Below are 18113 nucleotides of genomic sequence, written 5' to 3' on the forward strand. Positions count from 1 at the left end.
CAGTGCAAGTATTATTGCTACCTACGAGGAAGTCTGGAATGGCTGTCCTTTTGTAAACCTCATCTCTCACCGGTTCCTGAGGACAGTAATTACAAAAGTTTTGGATAAAATAAAATAAATTGTAGTCCTCATCTAGGAAAACATGAAATTTTGAGACCATTAAGCTTACAAAATTTAAATTAAATTAGAATACATACTCAAAGCTGAAGTATACTAATTTTTCCTGCAAGTTGTGATTCTGATCCAGATTAATTTAGGCACACAGTGTATGATCACTGGATGTTTGGAACTGGTGGCATAACAGCTTTATTAGAACCAGAGTATCTTTACATTCAGACAGACACAGGTTCATCCAGACTGCTTTATTCAGCTTAAGTTCATCTCCCTTTTAGACAGATCCAAGTTTGAAATTAATCTCAGAATTTGAGATATGACTCTCTGCTGTAGCCAACTGGAGCACAGATCCACAGATCACATAGCAAGCCTATCAGGATGAGAGTATCAGTAAAGGTGAGAGGAAGAGATACATGCCTTATTTTTACCGAGGAGGACAAAACTTTACACTAGTTGCTCAACCAAAATAGCTGCGTGTGCGCATATTAAGTTACTCAGTATTTAAGTTCCTGGATTTTCACACTCAAATTTCCTGAGAAGCAACTATTTTTTTTTGCAAACCAATACAGAAAATACTATATATACACCTAAAATGACTGCTGCTCACACCACCACACCATCTGCCACTAAGGCAGCACCGGCTGCCCAGCCTCACAAGTAACTGCACTATTGAATCCCACAACAGAGAACGGATATGACTCATCTGAGTTAAATTCTTAACGCTTGACATGATGGCTGCTAATTGCTGCAAAACGAGATCAAACAGGTCTGATAAGCAGGTCCCCATTTGGCTTTGTTAATGGTAACTCCAGGTGGCCTGCGACAGCTATGATTTCATTCTCATTCAATTCAGTTTTACAGAAAAAAGAACAGCCTTGACTTAATGTTGCTTGTCACTCTCTATATGAACACACAAACGCTCAAACTTTACTTCCAAAGGCAAACCATCTTTGCATGATTCCAGTAGCAAAAGCTGCTTCTATTTTGCTGCAGCACTGATTTAGAATTACTGCAGCAGACTCTAACATCCAACCACTGTGTAAGAGTTAAAACTTTTCTTCTGATTTGATGTTAAGGACCATAGATGCTCTTAACAGAAACGAGTCGTATCTTAATCACCAATGATCACAGCAGCAGCACATCTGATCTAACCTGCAGCTCACAAACTCAGAAAACCCAGTTCTCAACCCAGTTCTCTTCCCAGCTCTAGCTAGTCTACTGCCAGACCTCAGGCAAGTCACTTTACTCTCTATCCTTCTGGTTTCACTATCCTTAAAATGATGAGCTGGCTATTTGGTCTCTCTATAAAGTGCTTTAGGATCTACAGATGAAATCCACGAGTAGGTGCACAAACGAGAATGGCCAGCATCATAGCTGGTAGAAGCGACTTCAAGATAGAACAATTGGAGCACTTTAAGTGTTGAATTTGATTCTGAAGTATTTATATATGGACATGTTTAGAAAAAAAAAATTATTGTTCCAGTAGCAGTTTTTGACACAGAACTAGCACCATAGCTACAAATGACGTTACACATTTCAAGTGTCTTGCATAGCATCATATTTTTAAGAACAAGGACAAAAAGAATAGGTACACAGTCAAACATCTCACTTGAAAAAACAGACTACAAACTAATCCATCACCCAGATTTCTTGAATCACAGCAGACAGCAAAAACTCACACTAGCTAGTCCACAACTGAACAAAGAAAATTATACTAGAAGCAGCTTATGAATTCACCAATTCCAACTGGCTAAATCAGTCGTTTAAGAGAAGGTTTAATGACTGGCATAGGTTAGTAGAGCCAAAATGGTAGGAATGACCCTTTGCATATTAACACGGTTTATTTTATCTTATACTTCTATTCGTTCTGTATTCCATGTACAAGTAAAAATGTTCTCATTCCAAGTAATTTCTGGAATTCAATTAGTATTCCAAGCGGCCTGGTATCAATTAACTAAAATAACTCAGTATGCAAGATTGAACTGCAAGATTCAACATAGGCTTCAAGCTCCATTCAAGCTTAAGCGATGAAATGGTAAGATAACAGTCATTTATGATAAAAATAGAATTCTTTTTTTCCTGCAACAATTACTGATGTGAATAGGAAAGCTACACAGATGCAAGTCTTTGAATAATTGCCAGTGAAATAGATATTCAGCTTTACACAAATTAAATAACTGACACAGCTGGTAAGAAATGCATCTCAGTTTGTATTTGTACAGTATTAACACTTTAATTCTCATGCTTCAGCCTCTTCAACTTCTAAAGGAGAAAGAGAATCATTTAGGATTAAGAAACATCTGAGACAAAAAAAAAAAGTGACAACAGCCACCACCTACATTCATTCTGAGCAGAGCAACCACTCCTTCACTTTGAGGAACACTGAGATTTGTCCAAAAATACCTGGATATGAAGGCCAGCACATTAAACCATGAAACCTAGGAACCAGTTTTGCCAGCATTGAACAAATCATTTACAACAGTATGAATACAAATTAAGCTCCTGAAACCTCATTTGTTTCTTTTGCAGTCAACCTTCTTCATTTTTCACACTGAAGACTTTTCAGTATAACTGCAGTAATACAGAGCAGTTATATTATGCTGAAATTAATCACTGAAAAATATTATATCTTTTATCAAAACAGGAACTGAGATGTGCTCTCTCAGTTATGCCTTATAGTTGGACTGAAAGTCCAAATGTACTAAAATGGAAAATAAAATTTTTACATCATATTCAGTCATGACTTTTTGCATGTTACATGCAGATACAAAGGAAGTGATGACCCACGCTGGGAAAGATGCACAGACTCTGTAATTGCAATCTAGTTCTAGAAGGTGTTCTTTAGAAAGATTCCTTTTCAACAGACAGCACATATTAGCAGATTATATGCTTGACGACTATTGAGGCCTAAGACTTGCAATAGCTACCCACTGCCCTTCATTCAGTCTAAGGGCCTGGAGAAGTACTGTGGATTTGGAGGCTAAGACAGCTGTTGGAATTGTGCATTCACAGATGCAATATCCTTAACCTACCTCCCTGAATAGATATGGCACTACAACTCACTACATCCTCAGCTGTCAACAAAAGCTTCAAACCTCTTCAAAGAAGCACACTTGTTACACCTAAACTAGGAAACCAATAAAACAGTGCTGACTGATGGCTCCACTTCTGCATAAGGACCAAGTGGCCTGGAATGACTTACATCCACCTTAAGTTCTCCTAGCCGCAGGTTGCTACTTTCAGACTGGCCACTGGGAATGCTACTGAGACTGTAGTAGTTGGCCCAGGCCAAAAGCATACCAGAAGCGATAACTTAACAGCACAGGCAACTGAATTCAGGTATTCATGAATGCTCTCTCTTGCTAGCAGAGATGCGATCACAAATTTCAACTTGAGTGGCAGAATCTTTGAACTTTCAGCTGATGAGATATCTTGAAGTTTTTGTTCCAATCTAGAGCAAAACCCAAACAATGTTTTCAAGCCTTCCCATAAACAGAAAGTTTCTGAAATACAACAGGCTGAGAGCACAAACAGCTGGCACAGATAAGATGAAATACACTCCTTAGCCACCCTTACCAGAAGAGGAAGGGATATGAGGCAACCCACAATGAGACAGGATCAAGAATAACACAAAACCACACCCTTAGGCAATCTCAACTCAGGTTGATGCAGTCCTGCTTTTGGTCTGTCCTGTGGAACGCCTGCTCAGCTCAGAGAACTTACTCAGCAGAAAGCTAACCAGAAAGAAATAAAGGGGTGAGTTATCACTCAGGGCAGCTCCCTGACCTACCTCATCACGTAACTCTCTGAACACTGAAAGCAGCACCAGGGAGAAGTGTATTAGTTCAGTTTTTCATCTGCTTCAGCTGCCACAGGACTGCACCTCAAAGGGATACAATATACTCAACTCTTCCAACAGTCCTATTTATTCAGAGTAAGTGCATACAAAAATGGATTTTATGATCTTCTTACCCTACTTAGCACTACAGCTAGAGAGAGGCAGCAGTATACTCTTAGCAGTAAGACAATTCTCTTTTCTGATACTGATATGTATATTGCAGTAACTGTCACCTTACTCGTATTTATTTATCAGCATTAAAGGTTATTTGAAAATGTGCCACGTCAGCTAGGCCTTTTAGCATTGAAAGTCTGAGACAGTTCTACTGCAAAAGTTCTGCTAGAAATTACTATGGCAGTAGCTCTAAATCAATAGCTTCAATTCATAATGGATAAAAAATAAATAATTTCTTATGAACGAATTAAATCCTGAAGACAGGCACCTGCCAGCCTGCAACCAGCCACAGCATAAACTGAAATCCACTAAGACTTGGGAAGTCTGCCTACCAAGAAATTTTTCTACTGGAGCTACTATTAAAGTACTTGAACAGAGAAGAAATAGAGACTAAATATCAGGTTGTCAACACACTGATCATTCAGAGACACTTCTGGGACACTGCAGAAAACAGACCAAAATGCAAGCAGTTAAGCAACAAAAGGGACTGGAAGTTTTCCAGTTTCACACCCATCTGGCAGGGTTTGTTACAGAAGCTCTTGCTTTAGATTAGTCTATTTTCCTAGTGCTTTCATTGCATTTTGGCCTTCTTGCATCAGCTGGAAAAGGGAGATCATGGATTCTGGTAACAGAATTACTGGCAAGAATACTTATTTTCTTGCTTCTTTTGTGGAACACTTTTAGAACGCATTCTTTTAACGCTTTCTCCATTTTCCACAAAACTGAGAAATACACTCAAGTGTGTTGAGGTATTTAAATCAAGTTAAAACCACTTCACACTTAATGACTTCCACAAACTTCTGTTGTTATTAAGCCTCAAAGAAATAAATGCATCCCAGTAAAGCTTCAATACAAGCTCTTTGAGTGGCAGATAATTCAGTCCATGAGACACTTGAAAAGTCAGCTGCAAACAGAGAGTTCTTCCATACACCCCGAGACTGGTCCAGCAAAAAGCTGCTAGCACAGCTGGGCTGGGCTGCATTGTGCAGTCTTAACCCTGGACAGTGCTGCCCATAGAGGGTCCAGCCTAGGAGAAGGCTTGTCCAGAACCCAGTGTACACCACCTATCCCCAGCTCTATCCCAGGCCAGAGGGCTTCCTCCCTCATGCTGAGAGGTTGAGGGAGTACCTTCTCTCCAGCTACAGGCCTGAACTCAGCAATGCCATGTGAAGTTCAGACTTCACCACCACAGATGGCCACCTATGGCTGTAGCCAGTCAGGGTACCCATGTGTCACCTTTGGTCTGTGAGAGCAAGTAGAAGAAGAAAAAAACCAAGTCCTCTGCTCACTCTGATCTAGAGGTAGGAAAGGACATAATCCTTCAAGAACAGGTCAGAAGCAGGCAGTGCTTCAAGATCCCAGCACTTCCTCAAAGCATGGGCCACATCAGCCTGCTCTCACAAGTGTAATGCCTTTTCTTCAGTTCTTCATTTAGGGCTGCAGCACTAGGGAACGTGCTCTCCCCCCCCCCCAGCACCCTTAAAAAAAAATAATCCTGGTTTGTACAGCAATGGTATAACTGTACAGGATATTTTAGAAGTGCCACTTTTTTCCTGATTTGCCCAGCAAGCTCTCCTATGCTTCGTATGTGCGACAGTCACTATACCCAGAGTTGTTACTCCTTGTTAATAAATCAGGAAAACTCCCAAATTCAGTGACAACCCTGAAAGACATACGAGGAATAAAAAACTCCAGCAGAAATAATATGAAACTAGAACCACCAAGGTTTTGAGTTACACAGTCTCAAAGTAAAAAATCACACAAATCTTTAAGAAGTTCTGCTCCTCTCCTAATTAACATACACTCACTAAAAAGTTGTGGAAGGTAGAGTTGCCCTGGCTTAACAGTCTTGATATGTAAATATACAAATACTGAACAAATTAATCAGGCAAGTTTACCTCCTGAAATGAGTTTTGTCAACATAAGGAAGGAAAATAGTTTCTGCACAGCAGTTTACAGGATTTGCAAGATCACTGAAAGCCCTCATAAGAAGCTACATGTTAAAGGACTCAAAGTATCATATGAAGTATATTTATTATTATGTGAAGTACCAGTGGAGTTCAGCTCTGCAGAAAACAAAAATTGAAACTGACCTCAAGGAAACAGAGAACATAAATAAACAGGACTTCAGTTTATTTACACAGGTAACAACCACTTCTTTTCTAGTGAAAGTGAGTGGGACAGTGTCACTAAGCCTTTTGCAATTGCACTTGACCCAGGAATGGTGACAGTGTTCAGAACTGACCAAATTCCGCTCCCAAGTGGGCTTGGAAGGATTCCCAGTTCTTCACACCAACCGCCTGGCAAAAACTTCTCATTTCCAACTGTGATCTGGAAGACAAGATTACATTCAGGAGGCAAACAGCTTCTGCCCTTCTCCACAGATGCCACATGTCACTTCCACTGATGGCACGAGCTGCAAGGAGCAAGTGAAGACAGGATGCAGCACACAACCAAAAAACCTGGCTTTTGCCAGCATGCCACGTTATTGCCAGGACATGGAAGCAGAACCAGTGGACAGCACACATACATTCAGATTAAATTCAATCCTTTTCATATGAATTACCCATAAGGTTCCTGGAGGAAAGCTAGGAAACTTTATCTTAGATACTGCACTGAAAAGCAGTAATAAACCAATAAGACACAAAGTTATGGGATACATCTAGCATGTTTCCCCTCAGAGATGTTTTTCCAGAGAGAAAAAGCAGTACTGTCATGCTTTTAGAAGTGTGTGTAACTGTAAGGAGTAGGAGCTTTTAATCTTACGGGTGGTGCCTCTACAGTGGAGTTAAATGAAGCACTTTGCTACCATGTCAACATAACTGGATAAATTTATCCCAAGCATGAGGGGCCCCACTCCAGAACCATAAGTGAACTCCCACAGCAGTACAAGTGCTCCTTTCCTCTTGGCATGTCACTGAGCCTTCCTCGTTCACACCCAGGGCTTCCTGTGCTATGGTCAGAGGACTGACTTGGGCACTCTTGCACACTGCAGAACACACTTCTGTTGGAGGCACGCAAATCTACCATGGGAAGGTGCTGGTGGACTTCCAACTTGTGATCATTATTTCACCTGCATCTTCACACTTCAGAGACTGCAGGTTTCAGTCTATAGTCCCTAGTAAGCCAGAAAGATTGTACTGAAAGCAGCATTATACCTATATCACACAGGTATTGTGTAAAGGGGAAGAAGATCAGATAAAACTCTGCAAGAGCTGCAGATAACTCTTGTGTGAGGACATCACTGAAAAGCTGTCTTCACCACCGAAAGCACCAGCTGCTTACTCACCCAGAGTGTACTCTGCAAGAGACAGCCACTGATGCCATCAACAAGCAAGTCCCAGAGCAACTCATTTACTTTATTACAGTAAGGGAGAAATGCAAAGCCAAATTTTTACAAGGGTATCTAGTTCCTAAATCAAAACATACATTTCTTGTGGGATTTGAAAGAGTGCAGATTACCACTGACTTCAAATGACTCAGTCTGTGGGAAATCTTTAAGCCTCATGCTGCAACTGAACATATCCCAAAGGTTATGAATAAAGGCAGACATGATTTAGAAGGGGATTTAACTCTGGCATGCCATTGTTAGCAGTTGATCAGCAGCTCTTCATAACTGAAAGAAATATTATATCTGCTCTAGTCAAGGAATAAATTTGGTCTCAGAGGAAAAAAGTAATACACACTAAAAAGAAGCAGCCTGTGCTTGTGTGTCAAGCTCAGCCTGAGGTTCATTTTCTCTTGGAATACAAACAATTACAAACTTCTTACAGAAATCCACCCATCAGTGATTACCAGAAAATTCCCCAATTGTCAAAACAGATTCTGCTGTCATCTGTCACACACACCTTCTGCTGTACAAGACAACTTCACTGGCTGCTTCGTATGTCGATCTCATTCTAACAAGTGCTGTACTTCTGAGTGTGTCTGTATTGCTGAATATAAACCCCCAGGAGAAGCCATACAAAAATCAGTGGCAGGAGACTACTGTGGACCATCTGAAGCAGGGAGCCTATGGAGAAAGATGGGAATCCCAGCAATAACTGCCATTTTACTAACCACAAACGTGTAAAATCCCTATCTGTTGAGCCACTGAGGTTTTTTTGTTTCTTTGGGTATAATTTACAAATACAACTTGCAGTAACCTATGTGTGCAAATACAGCAGTTCTAAATACTGACTGTTCCAAAGGGCTGGGGAAAAACAGGAACAAGTTTTATATGACTAGCACTACAGAATACACTTAAAACTCAGCTTTTCTCTACTGAAACAAAAGAAAATGCAGTGTTATAAAACTGAAACTTTCACTTGCTTATCTTAATTTTATTTAAGACCATAACAGATTGGAAAAATTACTGAGGATAATGGTGCTAAATGATAGTATTAAGGCCTTTTCTATTTTCCACTTTAGGCTTTAACACAATTTGTTCCATTCTGTTGTCTAGTGCTACATTTACAGCTTTTTGTATTTTGCTTCTTTACTTTAGAAAGCGACTAAAAAGAGAAGTCAAATTCTTATCATGGCTGCGGTAAATTCAGGAGTCATTTCTGTATGACACATCCTGTTCAGAGCTATAGAAATGCAAACTGCAGAAAAATCAGTCACAGGCTTTCTTCTGCATTACTGTCAAAAAGCATATATCTAGCTCCATTCATTTCTCCACTGGAGAATACACTTTCAAGATGTCTGATCATATGGATGTCTCACATCCTTACTGTATTTTAAGAGACCCTAATAATTTTTATAACCTGTGTTTCTCCTGCCACTTCAAGTATAGTATTTGAAAACTAGCTTTAACACCCTGATGCACTTAACAGAGAAGGGAACATTTCAAAGGCCTGTAACTTCTAATAATCCAACAAAAGCCTGGATGTGGACTGTCTATCCAGGTGTCTCACTGATATCAGTGGGAGATTTAGTAAATAAGCACTGCAAGAGCATATCCTTAATATTATTTACATTATAGAAATGGCTGGAAATTCACACTTAGTATCACGTGTCCAGGGCATCCATGCTATACAAGCCTCTCAGCTGGGGGAGAGGCCCAACGAAGCTCTTGCTGCACAGCAGAGCCACAAACTGCTATGACAGGCCAGTGACTAAGAAGTGTGAAAGATAACCCAGGTCTCACAGCCCACATACACGGAGGGCATGTATGGAGTGGGTTTATCTGCTGTGCTCCTCCTACTTCATACAGAAATCGATACTAGTCTTCTAGTCACCTACTGACAGCCTGATGGAAGTTATGCATACAGTACCACTCTTGGAATCTGGTTATAAAGTTTACAGCTGGTCCAGCAATGGAAGTATTTATGGGATTTGAAATAACATATTCACAATTTCTTCATAAAGTTCTTCTTCAGAAGTTCTCCATTAGCACTAACTATGAACACACAAAAGAAACTTTGTATCAGGATTAGGTTTTTTTTTCCCAGACTCCTCCCTCCTCATTTTTGTTGTAGATGCAGGTCACATTCAGGTGCTTCTGAATGAAATACTGGTTTATGCTGGAGATGTGCCATGCATTTGTTTTAGTTTTCTAATGCTGCCTTCTAATAGAATCCAGAATCAACACCCAGAGTCAAAAGGAGCTTTATAACCCACCCAATTTAAATGTTACAATATACACTACGCGTTCAGACACAAAGATTCTGTATTCACAATAGACATGCCAGGGATGTGAGGTATCTTGAGAGTGTGTCTGTAATCATCAACGCTATTCTGCACACCATCTGCATTATTAAATTACTTGGCATTTCTTACTCCAACTCATCACTTGCAACATAGCGCTGCTGAAATGCAAAGTTCTTTCAACATGAGTTCCACTGACAGTGGAACTAAACTTTTTTTTTAGTAGTTGCCCTTGGCTCCGAAATTGGACAAGAATAATGCACAGGATAATTTCTTCTGCTGTATTAATGAAAGCTATCATTTGGAGCAGGGGTTCTCCAGTCATGATGCTACTGAAACAGTAGCGGTGTTTCAGCAGCACCTGGGGGAATGAAGGTGTCAAAAAAATAAAATAAGTGATGGATGCAAGTGCTGCATAATCACAGAAAGCAAGTACAGTATTTCAAGTGTCTGATGTGTCTGTTAGTGAAATGAAAAAAAAAATAATCAGGAAGTACAGAGAAAAAGGTGGTGAAAAACACCTAATCATTCTGAGAGACAATGTAGAGTAGAATAAAGCTTGCAGTTTCTCTCTGATAGTGTTTTTTTGCTTCTACAAACAGCCAACACGGTAGGAATCATGCTGCGTTTTACCACAGACAACATTTACATCAGCTGCTACAATCAAGAACATCAGTTCTGAAAAGAACAACAGCTCTTTTGGGTTTAAGAGAAGAGTTTGCATTAGTGTGTCACAACCACAGAACTTCCAGGAAACTATATAATGGCATAAATCACTTCAAAACACAATTTAGCATCATAGAATTTAGATGATTTCAAGAAAAATAGGAATAAACTGCAAGAATACAGTTGAGCCCTGGTACTACTTTGCTGCATTTCTGTGTGCCTGTAAATGTTTATAAATACACAACCCACAAATGTTCTGTAAAGTCTGTAGAACAATTTCGGTTGTAGACTATCTTCCAAGCAAAGTTCACTTTCACACAGGTGACTGCACCAGCTCTCTGAAGATTTTGTCAGTTTGTATGCCAAGATTCTCCCCAAGCACATTGCACAAGATGTTTGTAAGTCCAGTAAACTGACACTGACAATTTCTAGCCCAAGCCTGCGTGAATTCTGAATGCAACAATGCCAAATTCCAGAAACAAAGGTTAAGAGACTAAACCTATTTTATTATGTCTTATTTGACGAATTCTAAGTCAGTCATTGCTGTTCTGGGGAATTATCTCAATAGCCTCACACAACAGTGTTAGCACAAAATATTAACATAAGGGCCACTGATTCATGAAACCTGAGCATAAGAAATTGAAGAAAAGGTAATTCCCCAATATAATAGAACATTAAAGTTACAAGGAGATATTTGTAAGACAAGCACATCAGTCAAGCTGTTTAGCTTGAGAACTATCCTAAAACAAGTGACTATACAGATTAGAAAACCCAGATCCTCCTCAGTCACCAATTCTGTGATCTTTATTATCTTCCATCAGTTCCTCTGAGATCGTACACGAAAGTCAGAATGCTTGATACTGTGCTTCTGACAAATTACCATTCTTCAAAAAAAAAGTAATTTTACATCTTCACAAAGTGAAAGTGTTCTGTAGCTTAATCTTGCAAGGCAGACAAGCAGGAGGAACACACACCTGAAAATACTAAACAAAGAAGCCCTCTACCCATACACTGTAAGTCAACACAAGTTTCTGAAAAAGAGGGTGCAAGGTACTCCAGAGTAAGACAAATTTCCAATGGGGTTTCTCTCTAACTCCTTAAGGTTTATCTCCCCTAAAACATGAGATTACTAACTCCAAGAAGAAAGAGCACAGCTTTCACCTTTACAATACTGTACTCTATAGGTCATTCTTGAAAAACTCTATTTGTTATCCTGGTTTTGACACTTGTGCTCTACTTGTCTTGTTAGTCAACCGAACACTCACCCCTAACTTACCCTGCCCTTTAAAATCAACACAATTTAAAAAGTAAATGCCAGATTACAAGTCAAATGAGACATTTCTTTAATCAACAAAATCCTGCCTAATTCTAAAAGCTTGTGTGATTACCTTGATTTAGAGCATGTCCCTCCCTTGAAGAGCTGACCCAGATTACCGATTCATGCTATTTTTCCCTTTTACTGTACTTTTACCTTTTTTCTTTTTCTAAAACACTATGTTCAGCTAGTCCTTGATGCATTTGTGTAATACAAAATGACTGTGTAAAGGTCTGCAAACAAAGTAAATCATCCTAATTTCAATTGCCTAAAAAAGATGGGAAACAAAAAAAAAAAGAATGCTTACCTAATTCAAACAAACTCTAAGTACTCTACGCTCATTTACGGCTCGGTTTTCAAAAGGAACTGAGCAATTAAAAAAATAAATCAACAAGATATGCAGATCTGGTCATTATAATGTGGAGAAAATACAATTACAAGTATCAATGGTTATAGTAACTTTTAAAACACCATTACTACCTACTACACTGTAGAAAGGTTTCCCTGGCATGTCTTTAATTGCCTGACTCTTTAAACATTCCTGAACTGTTTAGAAATTAAGATGAATTTAAGAGACCTGCAATACACCTGCAGCAGCTTAATACAACTGGAGGAAAGAAAAAAGAAAAACCTCTAAGTATCCTCTTCATGAAGGAAAAAAGCCCTTGACACAGCTGATCAAACCCGGATACATCAAGTTTTACAAGAAATTGAACTACTTTCCTTTCCTCACCTTACTATCTCTTTTAGTGGAGGAAAATGTAATAAATGTTTTTGTCAGACACTTTTCCAACAGTTTTATAGGGCTGATTTGACACTTGCTTCTCAAGAAGCAATTTTTTTTTTTTTCTGAAACCAAGCAGAATTTAAACCATGCAAGCAGAAATGCTAGAGTAAGATTCTTAATACTTGGTGCTTGAATGGTTCAGTTACACATACTGAGACCTACTCACTAATCATATGCACTGCTAATTATGTCTCAGCATTTAAAGACCATCAGCTGACTGAAGCTGGCAGAAGAAGATTATTAGTAGGCTAATCTACATTTAGAGCGGATGATGAGTATTTACATCTGAGATTAGACTTCATTTAACACTCCTTGAAGTTCTCTTTGAAGCTGTGAAAGGCATAAAGTGAACCTTCAGAGATCACCAAGAGTTCAGACTATGTTATACAAAGCAGAAGCAAAATACTAAAAAGGGAAGGCTTGATGATGGACAGATATGTTATACTGTAGACCTCCCTCCCCAATCACAGCTGATTTATAAGCATTACAAAAGTTGAGAGGTTTATTGTATTATTTCTTTCAGTTATAAGCTTGATCTTCCAAACTTTCATGAAATCACATCATTCCCTACTCTTGTAATGTAGCTGGCCTTTACAATGAGTCCAGTAAGACTTAATACCTTGAATAAAACCAATTAACTATTACTTAATTTGAAAGTACTTTTACTGCTAAACTCTTATCTGACATTTAGTCACACTGTACTATTTTCATACATTTTTTTAAAATAACATAGTGTGCAGACATTCTTTATCAATATTACCAATACCATCTTTGATCACTGAAAGCACACAGCAAGAGAGAGGACAAAAAGGGGAATAGGGAAGTTTAGGTCACCTACAAATGCTCCGCCACACCACCCTGTCAAAGCAGTTAAAAAAAAAAATATCTGTGCAATAGTTACACCCTCCATGACTGTTCTTGGTTTTGTTCCCTACCCTGCTCCCCATTTGCATTCTTCAGCTTCCACAGCTTCTACTCTTTAATGCTGTTCAGTTCCTAACCTGAGAGACATTTTTTCACCAGTTTAAAGTTTCTGGAGAACAACTAGTTCTTGAAAATATATATCAAGAGAATAAAATGCAACAGGAATAACGAAATAAGTATGAAAACCTCACTGATCCATCTAGACCTAAATCCAGCCTTAGAGTCAGCAGTGCAACAGTTTTGGGATCGCAGCTGGTTTATGACTCATCAGCTCAGACAGTACAGAGTATATGTGGAGCAGACAAACTGCTACGTCCAGCTCTCATCAGTCCAGGAGCTGGATGTGATGACCTCTCCCAGTTCTTAAGACGTTTACGGGCTTTGCTACTAAAGCAGAATGGCAAAGTATTTTGCCTGTTTTACAATACTTTGATTAAATTCCCACGGCCAAACAGTACTGAAAGAAAAAGTAATGCTTTCACATTTACACGGTTTGCTCAAAAGCCGCTGAAATAAGCAAATTATATTACATAAGTGTGCAGTTATGTAGCACTATATGCCAGACGCCTACTGCCAGAATTAAAAGGGGCCCACTTCAAGTCAAGTCTCCCATTACAAGAAAAGCCTCCGTGAACTACCAAGACCCTGCCTATTACACAGCTCAGAGTCTAAAAACTAACCAACGTAAAAACATCAAGGATAATTCAATTCCGTGAGCCTCACTACACAACAGCTTCCACAACAGAACCAAACAGGACTCTCAGGTTTCACCTGCCCTGGAACCAAGAGGTGTCAGGGTGCTTGAAATCTGAAGTCTCTCTTATCTGTATGTGGAGAGTATAGGACCTAGAATGAAGCTCTATGGCCTTCCTATTTCCACCTGCGAGGACAGCTCCTCTGACTTCTGGCGGCACAGCTCTGTGAGAGGTACAAGGAGTAAGCTGCCACTGCACACTGCGGAGTCACCCACCTCACTCAAATGAAAGCACCGGTCCATGAAGCAAAGCTTGCAGAGTTTCAAAGAGATGACACACATATGCACGTCCATGCTGGAGAGAGTCTTGTGGAAACTGACTACAATACCACCACCGGTTTTGGGGGTTTTCTTTTTTTTGGTTGGTTTTGGTGTTTGGGTTTTTTTTCTTTCTCTTCATCCCTCCCCAGGGGAGGGAGAAACTACAATATCAGCCAAACTTTTATATGATTATTTTTTGCATGTATTTCAGACACACAAAACTCATACTACACAATAAGCTTAAAACTGTAGGTCAATTTCCTGGTTCTGATTTTTTAGGGCAAAACCACACTAATTCAGTACTATACTTTTAGCTGTATGAAGTCTTCACAAATCTAGTAAGTGGGCTTTTTTTATTCTACATTCACGCTACATATCTGTCAATAAAATTTTAAAAAGGGAGAATTTTTTTGTTATTATTTTAAAAAATGGAGTCAAGTAAATCAAAACACACAACCACGGGTCACCACACCTTCAAGTGAAGGTGTTCCAGTTTTATCACTAGGAAAGCTGGCAAACTGGGGTGAGAGAATGCAGAACAGGGTATCCTCGCCAAGTAACCGGATGGGTGCGGGCAGCTCTTTGTTCAAGCCCATCCATCATCAATGTTTGATGCAACCAGTACCAGAAGCACAAACTTCCCAGCACGAACAGTCGGCGCATCCCAGACACCGTGTCAGCACAAAGAAACTGTCGAGCTGCACGGCGGGTGCCCAAGCTGCTTTTCAAAGCTCCCTGGGCCTCGCAGCTCCTGCCCGTTTCAGCCAGAGCTCAGCGCGTCAGGAAAAACTCGCGTCCCCGCACTCTGTTGGGAGACGGCGAGAAAACAAACAGCCCGGCCGCGGTCAACCCACGGCTGGAAGTCGCAGCGCCGATTCCCAGCGCGCTCGCCGCGGAGTTCCTGCTCCAAAACACATCGGGGGGGGGGGGGGGGGAAGATCGGGGGGGGGAAGGGCGGGGGGGGGGGGGCAAAACCAGGCTCTGCCGCGCTTCTGCCTCTGTCTCTCCGCGTAAGCGCCGCGGCCGCCCCAGGGGTCCCACCGGGGCTCGGCCCCCGCGGGGCTCCGCGGCCGGAGCCGACCCCGCAGCGGCGGGCGGGCCGCGCCTGCTCCCGGGCCAGGCAGGGGCCGGCGAGCCCGAGCCGAGCCGAGCGGAGCCGAGCGGCTCCCGCCCCGGCAGGTCGCTCTCACCTGCGTTGTAGAAGCGGTCCAGCACCGCCGTCTCGCCGAAGTCCAGCTTGCCGAAGTGCAGGGTCTCCAGCGCGGCCCCCACCACCTCGCAGGCCTCCCGCAGGCTCTGCAGGGCGCCGCTCTCTGCCGCCAGCACCGGCCCCTGGCTCGCCTCGTTGATCACGTAGGTGACGGCGGTTCGCCGGCCGCCACCCTTGGCCCGCGCCGCGATGCCCGGGCAGGCGGCAGCGCCGTCCTCAGCCCAGAGGGTGCCGGGCGGCGGCGCGGCCAAGTCGGGCAGGAGGCTGCGGGCGCCCGCCTCGGCCCCTTGCGCCCGCCTGCCCGGCGGCTCCTCGCCGGGGGGGCCGCCGCCGGCAGGCCCGGGCACCGCCAGGCTGATGATCCCCTCGCTGCTGTCGCTCATCCCGGCGGAGGAGCGGCCGCCGCCGCGGCGCGCCCCGGGCTCTGGTGCGCTGGCCGGGGTCAGGCGGCTGCCATACCGCCCGGCCCGGCCCGGAGCGGCCCCGCCGAGCTGCGGGAGGGGAGGAGAGGCGGCTGGGCTGAAGCGGGGGGCTCCCCCTCGGGCGCTAGCGAGGGCTGCCGGAGGCGGGCAGACGAGCGCAGCCTCCTTCGGTGTCTGCCGCCGGCACCATGACGCGCCGCTCCCTTCTCCCCCGCACCCGCGGGGGTTACCCGGCGCGCCCACCGCCGGCAGCCCGGTCTCCTTCCCCCGCCGCCCCCGGGACCTCGCTCCTCCCGGACGAAGTTGCTCGGCCGCGGGCAGGAACCACTTGTGGGATCGCTCTCGGGCGCCCCGGCTGTAGCCGAGCGACAGCTGCGGAGCCGCGGGCTGAGGCGGCCCCGGCACCGGGCGCCTCCCTCCGGCCCCGCCTCCGGGCAGAAATAACACACACGCACCCCGCCCCCCGCAGCGCTCCGGGCCTCCCCGCGTCCCGGGCGGGAGCTCTCGGCGAGGTGAGCCACGCCGCCTCCCCACGGGGCTTTTCAGCCTGGCGCCCTGGGAGGAGCCGGAGCTCTCGCCAAGCGGTTTTTTACTATCATCCCCCCCCCTCCCTCCCCCCCCGTAAAACGAGCCCACGGCCGCGCTTCAGGCCGGTGGGGTCAGGCTGCGCCTCCCCCCTCGCCCAACGAGTCTTCAAACAGGCTTTTGCTTCATCTGGATGAGGCTGCCGTTGCACGAAGCTGGGCCGTATGTCACGGCTCGGCGTTAAACCCGGTCCTCTTAATGGGATTCCTACCATTTACTGACTTTTTAAATTTTTTTTTTAAACGATACGCGTGTCCTAACTAGCTCGTCAGGAGTAAGTGCTCTGGGTGTCTGCACCGAGTTGAGAGCAGCGTCAGGATTTAGTAATCATTAGCCCTTGTCTTCTGCTCGTATTTCCACCTAAACTTCCCTCCCTCGGTGTTCCCAAAGGGCTTCAAGTTCACTGAAGGGTTTGTGGCAGCTTTCAGCGGTATCAGCCTCATGCTGTTCAAGCGCTGTGCCTGGAAATGGGAGAACTACCCCTGTTTGTTGATTAAATGTGTCGGTTTGTTATATTTACCCATCAAGAACACTCAAATGCTTGATAATTAGCAAAACTATTTCTTCATGGAAAAGGAAACTACTTGGAATAACTAATACATATGTTAGTTAATATATGATACAGCCAAAAGCTGCGCTAACTTTGTATGTATGGTAGGCCACCCAGTCAAGGAAGAGGAAAAGATCCTTCGACATTTGAAATAATACAGAATATGAAGGAAGAACACCCCAGAATTTCACATTGTCTGCAGGCCAAGAGTGAGCCTCTGAGAGATTCAAAATTGCTTTGAAAAGAAAATGCCGTTGAGACTTCTGCAGTCTGTTTTTGAACAGAGATACTGTGAAATTGGATGATTTATCCGATTTTTTTTATTAAATAGGTGCAGGAGAAAAGAAGGAAAAATAGTACTCTATGTATTTATAGTTATGTTTATATGTTATATCAATAGGTCCATTCTGTTAAAACTGATCTTGCTAAGACTAATCAACTTCTTGGCATGAAGCCTGCTCCTCTACCATTGTTTTCCATTACTTCTGTAGACAGAGGATCAATTCTGGAATAATTAGAAAAATTAGTCACTACAGTACCTTCAGTAGGTCTGTTTGCTTTTGCGTTAAGCAGTCCCCTTTTTCGATGAGATATGCCTGGCATTTGCTTCGGCTGATAAGAAATGGGTAAATGGGGTGAGAAGATGATGAGCAAACTAAAGACTAATTTACAGGGAAAAGTTAATATTTGCTAATCTGCCAGATACAGTAGGTTATTGTTTCTTGCTACAGTCTCCACAGCAATCAGTGTTTTTCCAAAAAATGTCGTCTTCCACAAAATGCAGAATCAGTGTTAATCCATTCAGCATTGCAGTTACATCACCTTACAGGAAGCAAGAACAATATGTCTCTGTTGTTCTCGAGAACAGCCCGTGTTTGTCAA

The 18113-nt window shown here is 42.8% G+C and overlaps 1 protein-coding gene across 1 annotated transcript in view; it reads right to left on the bottom strand.

The window, feature by feature from the left end:
* The window catches only part of MAP3K5 (mitogen-activated protein kinase kinase kinase 5), a 110016-nt gene extending 93572 nt beyond the window's left edge, over nucleotides 1-16444 (bottom strand). The window contains exon 1 of the mRNA XM_074862625.1: nucleotides 15655-16444. Within this exon, the coding sequence (XP_074718726.1) occupies nucleotides 15655-16057 (403 nt within the window). The 5' untranslated portion in view covers nucleotides 16058-16444. The remainder of the gene's footprint in view (nucleotides 1-15654) is intronic.
* Nucleotides 16445-18113: the final 1669 nt, after the last annotated feature.

This window comes from Strix uralensis, chromosome 3 (genome assembly GCF_047716275.1).
Source record: "Strix uralensis isolate ZFMK-TIS-50842 chromosome 3, bStrUra1, whole genome shotgun sequence".
NCBI classification, from domain to species: Eukaryota; Metazoa; Chordata; class Aves; order Strigiformes; family Strigidae; genus Strix; species Strix uralensis.